Source organism: Strix uralensis, chromosome 9 (genome assembly GCF_047716275.1).
Source record: "Strix uralensis isolate ZFMK-TIS-50842 chromosome 9, bStrUra1, whole genome shotgun sequence".
Lineage (NCBI taxonomy): Eukaryota > Metazoa > Chordata > Aves > Strigiformes > Strigidae > Strix > Strix uralensis.
This window is the reverse complement of record NC_133980.1, coordinates 27378030-27396811: the sequence shown is the minus strand read 5'-3', so window position 1 is coordinate 27396811 and position 18782 is coordinate 27378030. Positions and strand designations below refer to the sequence as shown.

Below are 18782 nucleotides of genomic sequence, written 5' to 3'. Positions count from 1 at the left end.
ACGGCCTCTCTTGTGGTGCACTTAGCATCATGACTAGCATGGCAGTGCTGTTCAGGATTTCCAGGTACTCCCAATATGCACATCATCACCTGTGCATACAAACATGTACAGCAGGAGAGGAAAGAGAAAATACAAGCCTTGTCCTCTTTCCACCTCTGGTTGGTTGAGAGGACAGAGAGATGACAAAGTACTTGGAGACATATTTAAGCTGAGGCTGATGTTATATTTACCCCCCACAAAGTCTGAATAGTGGTTGAGCAATTCTGAACTCAACCCAGTTTCTAGGGAGGACCTGGAATGTGTCAGTAATTGGGACCACATAACTTGACCATCAGGACGCTGAGAAGAGAAAGCCTGAGGGTAGAAATGAAATGAGTCCCAGTCTTCTCCATCCACATGAACTAAATTACGGGATTGCTAAAGAGGATTCCTGCTTTTGATCCTAGGAAGTGCTCCTCCCTGTTCCTGTCTCACCCAACAGGTGATATTTCTTTCCTCACTCTTCCACTGATCTTACCTGTCCTTAGCTTAAACCTCTTTACAAGCATTGTGACAGCAGCCTTGTAAGGCCTGTGTGATGGGGCACTTTTTCTGAAAAGGTAAAAAGGAGGGTCCTCTTGTGACGCAAGAGCCATTGAGCTGGTTTGTTTATCAGTTTCATAATCTCCACACACACAAATTTTCTCTCATCAGCTGCATGAGCAGTTCTGCTTAGCCCTGTTTGCATATCAGCAGGAGGAAATGGTGTAAGAGAACTGCATTGACAGATAAAAACAAAACCCCATACCCTTCCTTGAGGCATATCCTCATCTGGTGTTGATTGCCCTCGTCTTGGTGAAATTAGCAATCTAAAGAAGTTGGGATCATGTCCGTGACTTCCAGCTCTGTACCAGATCCTCAGATGTGTGAATGAATAGGTGCCTGTGAGATGGTTCTACAATGCTTAGTGAAGTGGTACTAAGCTCTGGGAGCAGTTCTAATTCTTCTGTGTCCTTTGCATTAATGCCATCAAAAGATACAGGTTCATGTGGATACATGGCAAAATCCTCCAAACACCCTGGAAAAACTCAGCTGTGATTTATAACTAATTTATTTTCATTTCCAATTGCTCTGTGTGACTCCTTGTATAAGGCTGCCTAAAATCCTGGTGATGTCTCCTTCTCTCCCCTGTGTGGAGTGGTTCTGAAAAGCATGTGATGAATAGACTCACAAAGTGATTGTAAAAGAGATGAGCATGTTTTATTGATCTGCCTGATGTCCCCAGCTGGGGGGCTGACCTCAGCCCACATTTCATGATGGTTCCACAGGTAATGCAGTGTTTCTGTTACAGCCAAGGAAGCTCTGAGAGTGGATTCTGTTTTTTTCTTTTGAGAGGAAGGGGTTGAAACCAGCATCAATTCCTGGCTTAAAGCCATCTTGTATGTTTTAACAGAATGCTTTGCAGGTGACTTAAAAGATTTGATCAATTTGTTGTTCACTTGGGAGAAAGGTAAAAATATATTTTTTAGTCAACACTTCTTGGGCAAGCTCCACAAAACTCAGAGGGTGCTGAGGAAGGTCATGCTTCCCATATACCACGTTACAGCACTGGTCAGGCTTCCCTTGGGCTCTTGTGCATTAATGTGGCCCTCCACTGGGCAAAAGACTCCTCCATCCCTCCTTAAATAAGAATCTAATTGAATTTAGCTGGGACGAAATGTTCATTATGGCTCATCTACAGATGCACGTGTACAGTGTGCATCTGCACGAGGATAGTGAGATGGGTTTTCATTTAGGCTGTTGTTTAGGATTTGTGCGTGAAAATGTGCCTAGCAATCAGCTGTCTTACTGTGATTTAGCTGAAATCTAGTATTTGTTTTTTCCAATACAAGTCAATGCACACACTAGCCCTTCAATTTACTCATTCATTGCTGATTTTGGCCCTGTGTCTTTTGGATTTTTTATTCCTTCCTGAGACACCCACTCTACTGACAGCTAGAGCCATTTGGTGTTTTCTTTCTTTCTGGCCCAAAGAAGAGTTGAATAACTCACTCTGAGGCTGATGCTGATATCATTTTCTGCAGTGGCATGTGCAAACATGTCTCAGTGACCAGGAACACCTCAGGTTTGTGTTAGTTCACAGACTCCAGGGAAAGAGATAAAGAGAAATGTTTAAAACCCTTGTGTATGAAGCCATCTATGTGTCTTGGGATCTTCCAATACGGGGAGGGGTGCCATGGTGTGATTCCTTTCTGGAAATGGTCTAACCATATCTCCTCTCATCTGTTCCAGGTTCCGGAATTGCGTTTATACCTACCGAATTCTGCCTGATAAAGAAAAGAAGCTAATTGTCCAGGTAAGCCATGCTGTGTACCATTTGGTCCCACAAAGACGCACCTAAGACCGCTCACTGATTTTTTAAAATGTAGTTCTAACACCAACAGAGAAAGGATATAAGGAGTTAAACTAATGCCCCCGGCCAGCACAGTGCTAGTCTCCAGTCCACTGCTATGGAGATTTTAGTCTCCGTCCACTGCTATGGCCATCGGCACAGTCTTTAACATGTGCCTTTAATTCAGCGGCACTGCCATGTTTTATGTAACTGAGAACCTCAGCCCATGCAATACCTTTTCCTCTGAAGCCAGCTTCTTATCAATACATTGTGGATCTTTTCAATCCAGAATTGCCGCACAATTTACCTGCACCCAGAGAACGTAAATTGAGTTGCAGTCTCGGGATCCAGAAAGTACCAGGATTAAGGGCAGGAGTTTCAGACCTTCTGTTTATTCCTATTCTGCTTTAGGATCCTGAACGAGCCACTTCCCCTTCCTGTACCACCTCTCAGCCCTTGTTTTCTCAATATAGATCATGAAACTTGGGGTGGGGAGGGAGGCATGGTCTCTTACAGCCCCAAGAAATGGTCATGGGTTTACTAGGGGGCAGTGGGGGCTGTAAACCTCTACCCATCCTCTTAGCAGAGCCAACGCTGCGTGAGCATTCCCTGTAAAATGAAATGGAAATGCCCATGCTACCCACGTGTCCCAGCCTGCCCTGATATTCAGAGTGGGTCTACATTCGTTCCCTCCCATTTCAGATGGCGATTAGCTTCCCACACTAGAAATACAGATTTTTAGCAATGCCATGTGCAGCTCACACAGCTCACATGCACCATGTTACTTATGTATTTCCTGATGTGCTTTAGGGGCATCAGTTTTTCTTTGAGATCTGCACCAAAGAAGCAGCATATCTGAAACAAGATTGATCAGGTTAGTGAGAACAGTTGAGTGCTGGCAGCTTTCTTTCAGCTGTGGGCTGTTGATGAGAACTGTGGATTGTGTGTCCTGGGTGCACACACCCAGCTTGGCTCCTTCAAGAGCCATTTTTGGGTGGCTCAGGCTGTTCTTAGGAGCCCCACTCAGATGCAGCTCTGCACAAACACTCCTGTGTTCCCACCAAGGCCAATTCCAGGCTCTCAGCACTGTGCTCCAGAGGACTGTGTGTGTTCCCAGGGCCAGCCACCAGCATCAGTGCGGTGTTCCAGTTGGCCTCGCCAGCTACAGCTGATCTCCCTGGAGCCGTTGAGATACCTCTGCCTCACTTGCCACAGCACTTCTGTTTCTGAGGAGGAACTGGCAGCAGGACACCATGCCAGACTTGACCTGGGTCAAGTGTTACTATGTGTTACTATGGCATGTCACCAGAGCTAATCCATCTTCCCAGAGCAGCGGGCAACACCGCGCAGAGGAACCTGTGCAAGCTCTGCAGGCTGCTAGTGTGGGACCAGCACTCAGCTGGAACGAATAACCTGTCACTCTGATCTGGCTCCACACAGTGTGCTGCAGCCTCTTTGTAGTAATACTCGATTTTTCCCCATCATCTGATCTGTCTCAGCCTTATTGTCCTAAATAATGTGTTTTGGCATATTGTGCTGATGTGGTGTGAAGGTAAGATAGGTGATACGGTGTTTATCATTATTTACAGTACCTAGAGCAGCTGCTGAGATCAGGATCTTACTGTGCCAGATAGCTCACAAGTGAAACATCCCAGGCAGGGAGTGTTGGGGAGATTGAGGCCCAGGGAATGGGTACAACTGTCCAAGTCCCACAGCAGCTCTGTGACAGAGCCAGGATGGGAGCCTGGTCCTTGCTCTTTGCACCAGCACTATGATGAGGAAGGGAACTTGTGGAACCCTAACTCTGACTGGGTTTGGGGGATGAGTTTGGCAGCTGCTTTGTCTTTTAGAAAACAAGCACAGAAATGATCGTATGTTGGCTTTTCACCTGAGGGAAAGGAAGAAAGAAAGGCCAGAGGTAATCTGCAAAGGCAGCTACACAACCCCACACTTGGCCCTTACGTGCCCTGGATGGGCCTCAGCATCACGGGCAAACCCTGGCCCCCTCCTCATAGCCCAGCTGCCTTGCTGGCATGTTGTGAACATGCAGCCTGGCCTGAAGCCTTTTGTAGAAAGGCACAGACACCACAAGTTAGGAGAGGGTTTGAAATCTGAGCTGAGAGCAACGTGCCTGTGTGCGGGCAGCTCTTCAGAGAGGGCTGGGCTGCAGGCTGCTTCCAGGACCCACCAGCTAAGGTAGGGTGCAGACTTGGCAGGTAGTTCTGTACATTACAACCCGGGAAGATGCAAGTTATGCTTCCCAGTTTGTACTGGATCTGTCATTGTTTGTGCCATGACAAAGGACCTCTTTTCATGCACAACTATTCCATTTGTCTGCAGATCAGAGCACTGCAGCCATAAGAAATCAGTATTTCTCTCTGCTGTAGCAATGGGCAACTCTCATGCTGGATCAAGGTTTATGAACAAGCAGAAGGTGTGACTGATGTCAGCTCAGGCTTTCCCCACCACACACACCTTCACCTTACCTTCTAGTTCTCCATACAGAATTCTGCAGGGTATTATTTACAAATAAATATGTCCTCATCCTCTCTGGGGAGGGATTACTGGACTACTGCTGCATCCAGACAGTGTTGTTAGCACTCTAGGGGATCTTTCAGAATGAAACCTTTTGAAATCTACTAGATCTTTTAAGAAAATATGATCTACTAGAAGTACACCCAAACTGATTTGTAAGATTCTCTTGGGATCTGTGTTATGATTGTGAGGGATTTCTCTTGTTTATATGTTGTGGGATGCAGAGGGACTGTGGTGGAATACCTTTGTATGCTGGGTTGCCAGGAGCTGTAGGTTGAATATCAGGAGTAGGCTAAATAAAGTGTGTTGTTAACTCATGTTTTGAAGACACAACACCTCCCGTTTTGTGCTGCTTTATTCCAGTTCTGTGGGAGAGGCAGAAGAAGGGGGCTGGCTTCTTCTGGCAAGGGAGAGATGTAGTGAGAGTTGTAATTGAGGCTCAGAGCAAAACAGTCTCATGTCGTTGGCTGCTGTTCTTGGTATGTTGTTCCAGCTGGGCCAGACATTTTTGGTTGCTTGTCTGTTGAGTTCTGGATGAAACAAAAACCACTTCATGTGTATTAAAAAAATCAGATTTTTTTGAAAGAATAGCTCTCCTGTGCAAGGATGTAAAAGCTGTTGAATAGGATGGAGTTTTGACACTTTAAAAAACTCCATTAAAAAGGAAAGAATCTCAGGTGTTAAATTAATACAGCAATCAGATGCTTCTAATTTCTGGGTTTATTTAAAAAAAAAAAAAGACATAGGAAAGATTCAATACTAAATCCCAAGATTAGCCCATATTACTTACAAATATGGGTCCTGATCATGCAATGTGACCTTTTTTACCTGCACAGTGCTCCTTCCTGGAGCTAACAAAGTTGTCTTCCTGCCCAGATCTGGGCTGTTGTCTGTCAGGCATTTTTGATGAAGACAGCAGGTTCAGAAGATGTGTAATATCACAGCTATATACACAGCACTTGTAACATGACAGTTCTCTGCCACTCTGTGGAGTTTCTTCACCTTTAAAGCTGCAAGTTGCTTCACATTTTTTTGAGTCTTGGAGAGTAGATTTCAATTTTCTTGTTTAATTAGAGCCTGGTCTGGCACTAGTGGCACTAGCGTCATTTTTTGCATGATTAAATTAACTGTTCAAGTACAGGTGGCAGAAAGGGAGGTGCATATTTTTGCATTGAGATGCACATTTTTGCATTCAGGCTGAAGAAAAAAATATTTGCATAAGTCCTTCCAGCATTTTTGTGGCATGCTACATGATCTGCTATTGGGTTTCTGCATCTGCAGCAGCTGTAGAGCAGTTAGCATAGTCAGGAACCCCTCTTGCCTGCCATATCTGGAGTCAAACTGGTGTCCCCCCAAAACATACCAGGCCATATACAGTCATAGACATTTTTTCCTTAAACACATATATAAATTCTTTCCCTTCTCTTTTGGGACTGCTGAATTTTCTTCTTCCATTACTTGAGACTCCAGAATATAAGCAAACAAATCCGTGGCTTGGATGAATCAAACTTGCATCCTGCTGATGAAAACATATTTAAGGAAGGGGGGGAGGAGTAACAAAAACCCCTTGAAACACAGGATCTGTAACAGCAAGTAGACATCTTTGTCCTTAGGCTGAGAACAATTAGTCATCAAGATATCTCTGTTAGCCTGCAGACTCTCACTGTAGTAAAACACTGAGAAGCTGAGACAGGAAGAGAGCAAAAACCATACAGTTACTCAGAGATCCAGGAGCAGGGGCATGAGGCTGGAAATAAACTGCCCCTGAGTTAGCTTAGCTGCTGCTTGCCTGTCAAGCACAAGCTGGGGCACTTAACTTTCTTCTCTGTAAAAACAAATATAATTTTCCCTTGCTTGAATGGGGAAGCATAGTTAATGCAGCATTGTTGAAAGTTTGGGCACTAGCTGAGTGTAACCACGTTTGTGCAAAGAGGGGCAGAGCAGCAAAGGAGTCCTTGGGAGTCACAAGGTTAAACTAAACACTCGAGACAAACTAAAGATGCTAACTCCATCTTTCTAAGCCAGGCATCTATGGTCAGTTCTTGCCATCCAGATTCATAGAAGATCAAACTCTCCTATGCTGTCACTTCAAGCATCTCATTTATACGACTAGCTGAGGTGTCAATATGACCCTCATCACTGCACAATCTGAATTCCTTGTGATCTCAGCACCCCGTCAAGGAGGGGAAGTGCTCTTGTTCCCATTTTACAAACAGGGAACTCACTCCCAGTCTGTTAAGGAGTATTGGATTACCAGAAATAATTTTAAATAGCTGTCCCTTGCTGACTTTCCCAGGATCAGAGGATGTGTGTGGTACATCAGTATTCATCCCCTCCATTTTAGATGTGCAGTCAGAGCTGTCACATAGTCAAAGCTGAGCTGTATCTCTAGTCAACAGAGAAGAAACAGGTTTCTGACCTGGGTGGGCTAAACTGTCCTTGGCAGGTCCTGTCTCTCTCTGTTGCCTAAAGAGCCTGCAGAACCCCCTTAGACTGCCAGACTTGTCAGGTAAGGAGATTCCCATTACAGCTGACTCTTGTTTGGTGTGAGAAGATGCTGAGGTCAAAAGCTGCTGTTGAAAAACTGTGGTAATGCCTTTGCCTAATGCTTTACCCTGTATTGCCTTTATATACTGCAAATTTAAAAGCTCACTGTCAAGAGTATAACCTGCCTTCTGAGTGAGGATGCTTGAAAGAGGTGGTGAGAAGGAGGAAGACACTGGAGTTGGCTGGTCAGTAAATACAGATTGGTGTAGGGTAGTGTGGTAGCATCTCTAAAACCCTGTGGAGTTTGATCTCTCTAGATTTCTGGTTCATCTCAAATAGGAGTTCACAGCTTGTGTTATCTGATGGCTGTTCATGATCTAGCTGCTATGCAATCAGTCATTTCTCAGTGGCAGCTAGATTGCATCTCAGTTTATACTCATAGTCTATCAGATAACACTTCATAGGTCGTTTGCAGGATCAAGCACTTACCTCATGCTACTCTGTGAAGGTTGGGGGGAGATACCCTGATGGACAGATGTCCGCATTGCACAGATGGGGCTGGCACCAAAAACGCCACTGAGAGAGAGTCAACCTCGTAGTTCTGGGAACAGCTTTAGCTTGTTGCTAAAGATGGAGTCTGCTTAAGAAAGCTGGGGCATCTGCAGAGCAGGCACCTTTGCTCAGTGCCATGGACAGATTTTATAGTCGTGTGCTGTATCCTCCTGTGCTGTGCGGCACAGTCTGGCCTCAGAGTTTGAGGAAGGCGCAGCCTCCCAGTGCTTTGCTGTGGGCATGACCTGATGCTTTAGCTCAGTCATGTAATATCCCCATTCTGTGACTAAGAACTTGGACAAGACACCACCTCAGGGCTCAGGCCTTGCCAACACTGCTGCTTCCTTCTGTCAAGGGCGCTCTTGCCCTCTCCTTCTTGCCAACCTGTTTTTTTCATTTTCTTGTATTACCCTAAGTCTGCTCTCCCATTTGTGCCACTATCAGAGCTCTTGCCTCAAGTTGGGTACCTGCCTTGACATGTTGTGGGCTGCCAAAGACTGAGGCTTCAGTCACCCACAATGCCTTGAATAGTGTTTGTATCTTTTGGTTGCTCTGCAGGGAAAGGCAGAAATAGAGCTTGGCTTGAGCAGGAGTAGGAACCAGTTTACATTTTCAAGCAAACTGGAAAATATAAAAAAATGCATTCAGGTGAAATGTTTCATTTTGATTTCAAGCTTTTCAGAAGTTAACACAGTGTTGCCAGGATGTTGAAGAAAAATGTTATTTCAGATGGAAAAAATGGATCATCCTTTTGAAAAAGTCCAGATAAGCAATTTGGAACTTTTCACCTTTTTTTAAAAAAAAATAATAGGGGAGAGGGGGGGTTGAATGAAGACCATGGTTTGCATAGCACATGCTCTAAACCCCTTCATTTTTTTAATGAACTTTTTTTTTTTTTTTTTATTGTGCTTTGAGCAAAACTGTTTGACCAGCTCCAGAGTTTGGCAATTTCTGTGGATTACCTTGTTGTGAGAAGGAACCGTGTAAAGCTGCTGTCTTCTCATGCTGCAGAAGAGACTGTATGACAGTATGGAAAACATCAGTATTTTTAAAGTTTTACTGCCTTTTTCTTTTTGCTTCACCTTCCTGGACTGTCCTAGCTGCCCAGCTCCTTGACAGAAAGCAGCGGTGTGCGTGCATCTTCCTGCACTCTACTCTGTGAGTAGATGTGGGAGACATTAATTTTGCAGTTCTAGTGCCAGATCATCATTTCTGTCAGCATGAGCACTGCTTGCATTCGTGCTGAAATTCACCATTGCTGCTAGGGCTTTTTAAAAATTACTTATATTTATACTTACTACTTGTTGCAAAGGGAGGGCCTGGCCCTATTTACTTGCAGGTTTTGCTGACTTCAGTGAAAATTACAGATGCCCTGGCAGCACTGTTTTACACTGAGTGATTGTCTAGCTGCTTTTTTTTTTTTTCCCTGGTAATTTTTTCTAGTCTGATATGAGGCTGTGTGCAACAGGAAACAAATGGTGCTATGCGAGCAGTTAGAAAGCAGGCCAGCAGCTGTGACTCACTGTATCAACTGACACTGAAGCTGTAGGTTACCACTGTACTTGCAGCACTGGCTCCCAGAAGGTAAGAGAGCTGATAAATACTGTGTATAGGGTTTCCTGCTGAAACCCTCCCTTGTCAGCACACTTCTAGAAACACATTTTGGGGGAAACATCTAGATTTGTACTCTGCGCATGGCTTGGCTAAATATGCCAGAAAGACCAAAATCCTCTGTCTCGGGACAAGCAAGACATGCAATGAGTGCTGCCTGTTCACGTCAGTCGGTCAGCAGGATTGTCGCTGCCTCTAGGCAGAATTTGTCCTGGCTTCTGTTTATGAGTCCTCCAGGGTGGGGCTCAGCGTAAACGTTTCATCCGGCGCGCTAACCTGCTCTCGCAGCTCAGACGTACGGCTGCCCATCCTGCCAGCATGATCTGATAAGAGCATGAGTTTAGGTCAGTTCCTGTATTCCTGGTGTCACTGCTGTTGTCACCAATGTCAGAGGCGGTGTCTGACTGTGGCACATGCAGTACCAAGTCCTTTGTGAGCCCTCTGCAAAGAGATGCAAAGTCGTTCTCTTTGATACTGCACTGTAATCCCCATTTGCTGTGCTGCTCTGACACGTGGGGCCAAGAGATTTTTTGTAGTAAGGATTTTGTGATTTGCCTGTGATTTTGCTGATCTATCTGTATCTGATTGAAACCCTTCTACTAGGAGATTGCCCTTGAGCTGGTTTCAGTGGGAGATAATGCAAAGCAAAATCCTTTGGGTGACGCTCACCCATTCACAACGTTGCAGCTGTTTACAGCTTCTGTCAGACAGCTGTGTAAGGATTCTGTACTTGCTCAAATTGATGTCAAAACCTCATGGTCTTCAGTGAGGACAGGGCAGGCACAGACCTGCCCAAAATATCCGTTGCAGGCTGCATGGAGACTGTAAGTCATCCATGGTCTGCTTGCAGCCGAGAGGCATTGGGCACTGTTGACCTCCCTCTGTGTTGAAAGGCAGGAGGAGACCAAGTGTCCCCCAGGGAGGATGCTCGGTGGGCTGGGACACACCGTCTGGACAGCCACCCCCTCCAGGTGGGCCTACGCCGGTGGGCAGGGGTGCCGTGTATTTGGGCTGGTGTGCTGCCAAGGGGAGAGGTGTGCCAGCACCACACTGTGCGTGCAGCGTCCCTGGAAGTTACAGGGGGACAGTCGGCACCTGAGTTGCTGCAGGGGAGGGGAAGAGGCAGCAGCGTTGCATGAAGGACAGAGGGGCGCAGGGGGCTTGGAGGGACTATGTCAGTAGGAAGCAGAGAGGGGGTCACCAAGGGGAAGGGAAAGGGAAAGAGCCAGGAGGTGCAGCCCACTCTTAAGGTAAAAATGAGTGGTCCCAGCAAAGCTTTGGGGTTGGGGACCCCACTGAAGAGTCAAGATCTCATTGGTGTGCACAGCCGCAGAGCCTCTATGGGAAGGTGAGATTTCGTGCATAACATTTCAAGAAAAGTTAATGCCAAGAATGGCATTGATTTCACCCGAGTTACTACCACAGAAAACTTGCTGAGCTTGTGGCACTCTGTTGGCACTGAAGAGCTGAGGTATAATTAGAGTGATTACTTCTCTTGGATAGAAACATGGGACAAGTGTCAACCAGATAATATTTAAGAGCAATGTCTTGAAACATGGTTAGGGAAACACATTTCTGGTTTGCCCAGATACATGATTTCATTCTGTTAATCTTCATTTTATTACTGAAAATGGTAGATAATCCAATTTGAATATTTTTCAATATGATTCAGTGTTGGTTTAAATCAGTTTGTAAAACTCTACAGTCTTTACATATAGAACTGAAAATAATTTGCAGTCAGGACTTAGCGCGTTCTGTGTACTTCACGTTTCTGCAAACTATCCAAATCTGTTTATACAAGGAAAATGTTTTTTCCGCTCTTGCATCTGAGGTAGGAATAAACGTAATGCATTTCACAGGTTTTGAAAAGCTGAAAGAAGCAGCATGTAGTAAGAGAACTAGGTATTTCCTGAAACATGCACATTCTGGCTACTGAATCTCTCAGTATACAAAATTCTTCATACAAACAAACCATATCCAGCTTTTGTCTACTTTGAACCCTTCCAGAATGTTTCCAGTTTCCTGAAAATACAAAAAAAAAAAAATTGTCAGAGAAGATGGCTTAAATCAGGTTAAATGGATATTACTATTTTGTTTTTAAAGCTTCAAAAAATGAAATCAGATATTTGGAAGCTAATGCATGCCATGAAGTGAAATCCCTTTTCCTTTTATCTGGATGTGCTTTCAGATAAAATTTCACTCCAAGGAGTGAAATGCCAAATAATGTAATGGATTTCTCTTACAGTTTGCCCTCCAATAAACGTGTTGTATTATAAAGCCTTCATCATGCTTAAACAATTGAAAATTGCAAATGGGCAATCCTCACTTGAATGTACAAAAGCAACTTCCAGGCATTGCAAAATACTTTAAGATTCAGAAGATAAAGATTAGGGCTGTTAAACAGTAACCAGTTTAACAATTATTGGTTTAGAAGAATAGTTGTTTCGCAGTATTGTCCTTTCTAAAAGGCTTTGACCACCCACAACCACATACCTAGCAGCTCTTTCCTACCCCGCTGGATCTTTCAGTTCCCGCTACGAGAGCTCGAGTGCACAAACAGTCAAGTTCACTCTTGGCACAGAAGTGGGGCAGAGACCTTGGCTGGGGGACAGGAACAAGCAGCTGGGATGTGGTGGGAGCCTTAGCCTCCAACGGCACAGAAACTTTCTCCAGCAGCAAATATACTTTAGGAGGTTCTTGCTCTCCCCTCACCTCCCTGCAGACATTTCCATCCCAAATCAACCGTTTCTGTGGGCACATTTTAAAGGAAGGGGTAGTAACCTCTGCTCACGGACTGAGAACTTTAAGAAGGGTGGGGTTTTTTTTAAATAGACTTTTCAAATTATCTACAGTCTGTGCTTGAGAGGCCAAATGTATAATCCTAATTGAGATGAGCACCTTGGGGACACACACCTCAACATCTCCAGGACTAGCAAAATGAAAATTTTCCTGAAATTCTAAACCTTTTCTGGCAGATGAGGAAAAATAATTGAAAATTTAATCAACATTATCAACAAGAAAATATTCTCATTTTTTTAGTAATTTGATGGATGTTAGATTTGATATTATCAGTCACATAGCATTTAAACCATTTGATTGTCTTATCCTTTTTATATTTTATATTTCCAAAGACTTCTGATGAAGCTTCATAACTGAATTTAAAGTATTCGGGGAGACAACAGATTAATTTCCCTTTCAGCTGTGTGGCAATGAAGCACTATGTTTTATTGCTTCTGTGCTAAGAGGCACGATGGGTCACTCATTTTCAGGCAAGTCTTGAGTTGTTTTCTCAAAGAAAGAGAAGCTAATATATTGTTGGTGCTATATGAGGCTTTTTGTCATGATCATTTAAGATAGGAGTGAGTCTTGGAAAACATTGCTATTGAATTTGTTTACAATGAGTCTTATGGCAGATATTGCCATCTGTACAAAATTGTTTCTGCACTTGTTACTGACAGGGTGATGCCCTTTTTTCTTTAGAGATGTATCTTGATTAGCTGATGAGATACATCATTGCAGGCTGCGTCCCCCATGCAGAGATGTAACTGCTCCAACAGGTCACAAGTCATATTGAGGCTGCAGTTAGATCTTGCTCACTCGATCTGCTCTGCAGCCTTAGGCAATGGGACCAACAGACCCTAGATGTGCTGCAGCTTGTTGCTGATATAAATATAAAATGTAAAGATACGATCACCTTTAAATAACAACGTGTTCCATTTCAAGTATTTGTTCTGGTTGCACTTGTTTTAGGTGAACAAGGTCTGCTCCACCAATACTTTTCAAATTTATCTTTTGGTGGTTGAAGCTATTTCATGAAGCTTTCAAAGAAATTTAGAATCCTTTAGTCTTCAAATTGCTGCATAAATGCAGAGCATGCAGGACTTGATTTCAAGTGACAAAATGGATTAGGGAAATGAAACAGACTTTAGCAAAGATAGCTCACATTCAGCCATTTCAGAGTCCCTCTGAGAGAACGAAGTCACAACACAGCTTTCGGTTGTTCCCAGGTCTTTGCCCCGCTGTCTGACTTCTTTTGTCTTCAATTCGTAACTTCTGACAGAGTTTTCCATCTTGCTTTTCCTCTGAAAGTCCAAGTTGGTTCCCTTCTGTTCCACCCCAGGGATCTAAAGCTCTCCTTTTCCAGTATTTTAAAAGACACCACCCAGTACACATGGGTTCAGCAAACCCCATGGGCAAAGCATAGCAAAGCTCTCTATGGGCTGGCATTGCTCTGTGTTAGCAGGCTGTTAATCCTGAATTAAAAATTCCAGATAACTCTGTATTAGACCTCATTCTCCAAAACTTGACAGGGATGTAGTGACCTGTATTGTTTAAAAGTCTTAGTATAAAGTATTATTTGTGGTCAAACATGGTAGAACCCACATGCAGCAACACAGTAGAGTCCACATGCAGCAAGCACTGGTTGGTCACAGAGGCACTAGGTAGCCTTTCCAGAAGTTTATCTTTACTGTATGCCACATCCCTGTACATGCAAAACCAGAAACCTTGGGTTGGCTCCAATTTTAGGGGGCAAAGTTTAACAAAAAATTTGTAACACCACATCCGCTATTTTTATTCCAGAGGTGCGGTTCAGGGGAGAACATAAAAGGAGAGGGTTTGAAGGATGTTTTTTGTTTGGTTTTGTTTTGTGGTTAGTTTTGTTAAATGACAGTGCTTCTTCAGGCTGGATTCTCTCTATCTGTTCAATTAGCAGGTATGGCTCAGTGCTTACTTCTGATTGAGTAACGATTTGTCTTACTCATGTAATAAGTGAATGAAATAAGGGACAATCCCTTGAAAGAAAGGACGAGTGGTCACCCTTAGTGTCACAAAAATAGAAAACAGTTGCTGTAGCTTAATGTCTGAGAAATTTTGCAGGCTGAAGACAGGAAATTGTAACACTAAGGTGTTCACCCTTATCTGTGCAGTGCTTTTTAGAGCAAAAAAGCAAAAAGATTGCTTTTTAATTATGCAATCCTAGAAAGTTATGCAGTATAATGTGGTGAATGCAGCTGTTTTAGATGCACTTTCTGGCTGCACTGCTTTGCTTCAGCAGTGTATCTTCAATAAGTATAACTTCTTTAATCTTACATTTTCTCTTTTCCACAGGATATTTTATGTAATTCATGCAAATTTAGTGCTTGGTGTCTGTTGAAACTGGGATTCATTCAGCACAGAAGACAATAGGGAAAGCAGCTGATTATGGATCCTCCACTGTCTGCGCAGGTTAGAGGAAACCCCCAGAAATGTAGTGTAGGACTGATCTGAACTGGGGGTCCTGCCCTGCTGTGCGGGCAGAACTAGTGTAGGCATGCCTTCACCTGTCTCAGGGAAAAGTTCTTTGTTTTAGGACTTCGAACCCCACACGCTATTGCCTGGGGTTGTATTTATTGCCTTCTATGGAGGGAAAAGCTGAAGGGCGCTTGGGAATTTCCACTGAGAAGCAAGTATCGGTGACCTGCAATAGTTTCCCCAGCTCAGTTACTGTCAGCAGTGAGTGCTTACAAAGTCAGAACGATGACCTCCACAAACTGCCTTCAGAAATGATGACTATGTTACATTTGCTGCCTTGGTTGCCTTGATAGCTCTTGAGGACCTGTGTTTTCAAGCTTGTCTTGGTAATCACTTAAGCTAGATACCTTATGAAGAAATGAAAATGGAAATTTTCATTTGACTTCAAGTGCTGAAGCTTTTCAGTAGAAAACCAAAAAGCACAAGGCTTGTGATAAAATTACAGAAGTTGGTAGAAGTAGCGTACTCTAAAACTTTATCTTAAATTCTACCCACACATTACAGAAGTGCTAAAAAAATTGCATCAGATCCCCATGGATCTGCAGTCCTTGCTCATTCATCACCAACTCATCTGACTTGCTCCCTGTAGCTAAATTTAATACTAGTCCCTCATGTTCTGTCATGGAACTGTACTGTTGTTTGCCTGTTGTTGATGTAAATCTTATTTGTTATAACACAAAGAAATGCTGAAAGGGTGGTTGCTTAGGGGGTTTCTCTTGGTGCTGTGAGTTGGATCATAACATGCCTTGTTGCTAAAAGCTTTTTTTGATAGCTAGAATTTGAATGTTTTATTTGGTGCAAGGAACTACCTCAAGTACAGGGTGATGATGCTTCCTGCAGTTGCTTGGTGTTCTTACTAGCTTGTATCTATTAGTTAGGTATTTGGCAGTTAACATACTTTTTGTGAGAACTGTGGAGTGCCGGAGCACAGTGAAATGGGGTCCTTAAGTAGGATCTGAGTGCATTATTTTTATGACCTATGCCTTTATTTTGTGGAAGAATGCTGGTTCAGAAGACTCCTGTAGGTCCTTTACCTTCCAGAACTTCTAATATGTTTTTTCTTTAGGATGTAGAATTTTAACAAGGAACTTGAGATGAAAATCTGGCAGCCAGCTATACTCTACCGAAAACTCCTTTCAATCTTCCTTCACTTCAACAGACTCTTTTAATTTGCAAGTGTCCCTGTTCTGCCATGGGAGCACTTCCTACCTGTGAACATGACCAATCTTCGGGCTGCCAGAACAAAGCCTGAGTGGGATCATGTAAAGGAAAACTCTTGCAGGGGCAGAAGAGATCAGAAATGACAGATATGACAGTCAGGATCTTTTTAAGATTAACTCAGACTGGGCTCACATTCTGCTCGTAGAACGTGTTAAGCATTTGAAACTGAGCATGAGCAAAATGCATTGTGCTTCCCACGTCTTTTCCATGACATTGTGAATAGGAAGAAGTGAGGTGGCCATTTTGGCCAAGATTGGATCAGGAGGGAGTTTAATTTTTTAGTTTTTAATCTAGATTTGCACTGTACCAGACAACTTGGAAGTGAAGTCATGATGTGCCCTCCTGCCCAGTTAGCAACGGAGGCAAGAATGCGTAATTGCACCTGTTTGACTTGTTTCCAGCTAGCAGCAATAGGATTCATATTACATATTTCATGCACATATTGCAAGCAAGCAAGTAAGTAGGTGCTGAACTTTAACAAATGTTCTGTGCACACTAGTGTGAAAGAGAGTGAAAATCATTTAGCATTCCTCTTTTTTTTATATGTATAATAAGAAAGGAGTTGTGATGCAGTGCCAGTAATTTGTATACAGTGTCTCCTACGTCACTATTATGCTTAAAGAAAGGGAGCTTGTGGTAGAGGCAGTATGTAATGGTATCCTTCAGTTGCATTTGAGGAACAGAGGGAACTTTGGAGAATTGACAACACAGTAATTTTCTTTATTTTTTCCTCTTAGTTGTTTTTCTTTGGATGTCTGATTTTCAGCCAGAAACACAAGCTAGAAGTGATACATACTTAGTTGTTCAATTGCAATTCCTTGTTTCCTTCCATGAATAATCTCTTTCAGAAATTCTGAAGCCCTCTTTCCCAGAACATTCTGATTTCCTTGATTTTTAACCCAGTCTTAAATGTAAAACGCCACTGTAGTAAAAGTGACATGAATAAGCAGACTTGAGCATCAGGACCAAACTGTATTCAGAATGAGGCAAGAAAGCCTTCCTCTTCTCCCGTATCAGAGGAGACAGGGACTATTCACCTTACATTCTCTCCAACATAACTAATGACTGCGCTTACACTGTGCCATTCTCCCAAAAATTCATATGACTTTTTCCAGGTGAGGAGACACTGCTCTGGCCACCCACCAGCATGTTCTGCCCAGGTTCCCTGGATTCTTCTCCTTGCGTCTTCTCTCTTGCTCAGTTCCCCTGACGGAGACCCTCTCACTGAGCTTTACCCAACATCTGAACTCCCTGCCAGCTCACAGAGTCCCACCACTTATTTAAGTCCATTCCTTTACCTACCCTCCCTGTCACAGGATCCCCCATTTCCTCAGCCATGCACTTGCTCCCCGCCCTTCATACTGGTAGTCAGCCCCATTTCTTCCCAGCCCTGGTGTTGCATTCAAAATAGAGTATGTTTCTGGGTGGCTTGTATTTTGGGAAGTAGCTGTTTCTCCCAGCTGTGATTCCTGTCTATGATCCCATTCCTGTGAAATGCTCCTGAAATTTCTTAGCACAAAATTTGATCTAAAAATAAGAAATGTTTTCTAACAAAACAAAACTGAAACACAACCAGGTTGCTTTAAAATGCTTCAAAAAATAATTTATCAGGAATTTCTTATGTCTTAGGTTCAGCTCTTTGGTGAATTATAAAAGCTTGCCTACATGAGAGCCAAAAGTAAATTTAAAAATGCCACCTAGACTTCCTAGCTAACAGACAGTCTTGAAGACAACTTTTTTCCAAACCAGGAAGCCTAAGAAATTTTTTTTTTTCAAATCTAAAAGGGAAAAAGTTCCTGCCAGCCTTTCACACCAAAGTAGAAGTGACCTGATTTTCAGCTTCCATTTAAGCTGGTGGGTATTGCAAGAATTTTATAACTCTGAAAACTTATTGACTGTTACTGAAATGCCTATATATGGGTTTAAATACCTGTTTTAAGGCACTCTGGTTGGTGTTAGGTTATAAAAGATTGGCCTTAAGCAATATAACCAGATGACCAGTTTCCTAGTTCCTCCTTGTGCCTTGGCTCAGGAAAGGAAAACACTTCCTCTTCCTTCTGAGGCCCCAGACTTCCTGTGCCATCTATTTATACAATTGTTGTAATGAACCCCAAGTTAACCACTTCCTTGCCTGGCTTAGTGTTGGCTTTACAACTTTTAAATCTCTTTTCACTTTATGTCTTTGTATTCCACTTGTAACTTCTCTTAAAGGTGTGTTCAGAGCTGCTTCTTAGCAAACCTGTATTTGGAGTATCTTTATCAAGGTGTTCTGTTGGCCAGATGGCATTGCTTGGAGATAATGAAGAAGAGGAGTCTTAAGTTGGGCCCTGTTGGGCTTTTTACACCAGATACAGAGGAAGATTAGATGAGATCAGCCATACAAAAATCTGTTGAAAAATGTAGGTGGATGAATTTGGAAAGGGGATCACAAGATTTAACCAAAGTCCAGTGATTAAAGGCTTTACTAATACCTGTTTTCATGAAATGACGAACTCGGAAGCCTATTCAGCATGAAGGCAGAAACAAGTTGTAGCTAGTTGCGTTAAACCATTGTGTGGTTAGTGTACAGAAGATAGAAGGGAAATTGATAACTGGAAGGATCTGCAGAATTGAGGGCAGTTTCTGAAGGACAGGAGACACCAAGACATCCTGTGGGAAAGGAGGCTTCCAGCCAAAAGGGCTGGAGTCAGAAGGACATGTGGAAGATCTGAGA

The 18782-nt window shown here is 43.2% G+C and overlaps 1 protein-coding gene across 1 annotated transcript in view; it reads left to right on the top strand.

Annotated features, from left to right (window-relative positions):
- Window positions 1–18782, top strand: part of INPP5D (inositol polyphosphate-5-phosphatase D) — a 57528-nt gene that overhangs the window by 4694 nt on the left and 34052 nt on the right. The window contains exon 3 of the mRNA XM_074877875.1: window positions 2272–2335. Coding sequence (XP_074733976.1) covers window positions 2272–2335 — 64 coding nt within the window. The remainder of the gene's footprint in view (window positions 1–2271; window positions 2336–18782) is intronic.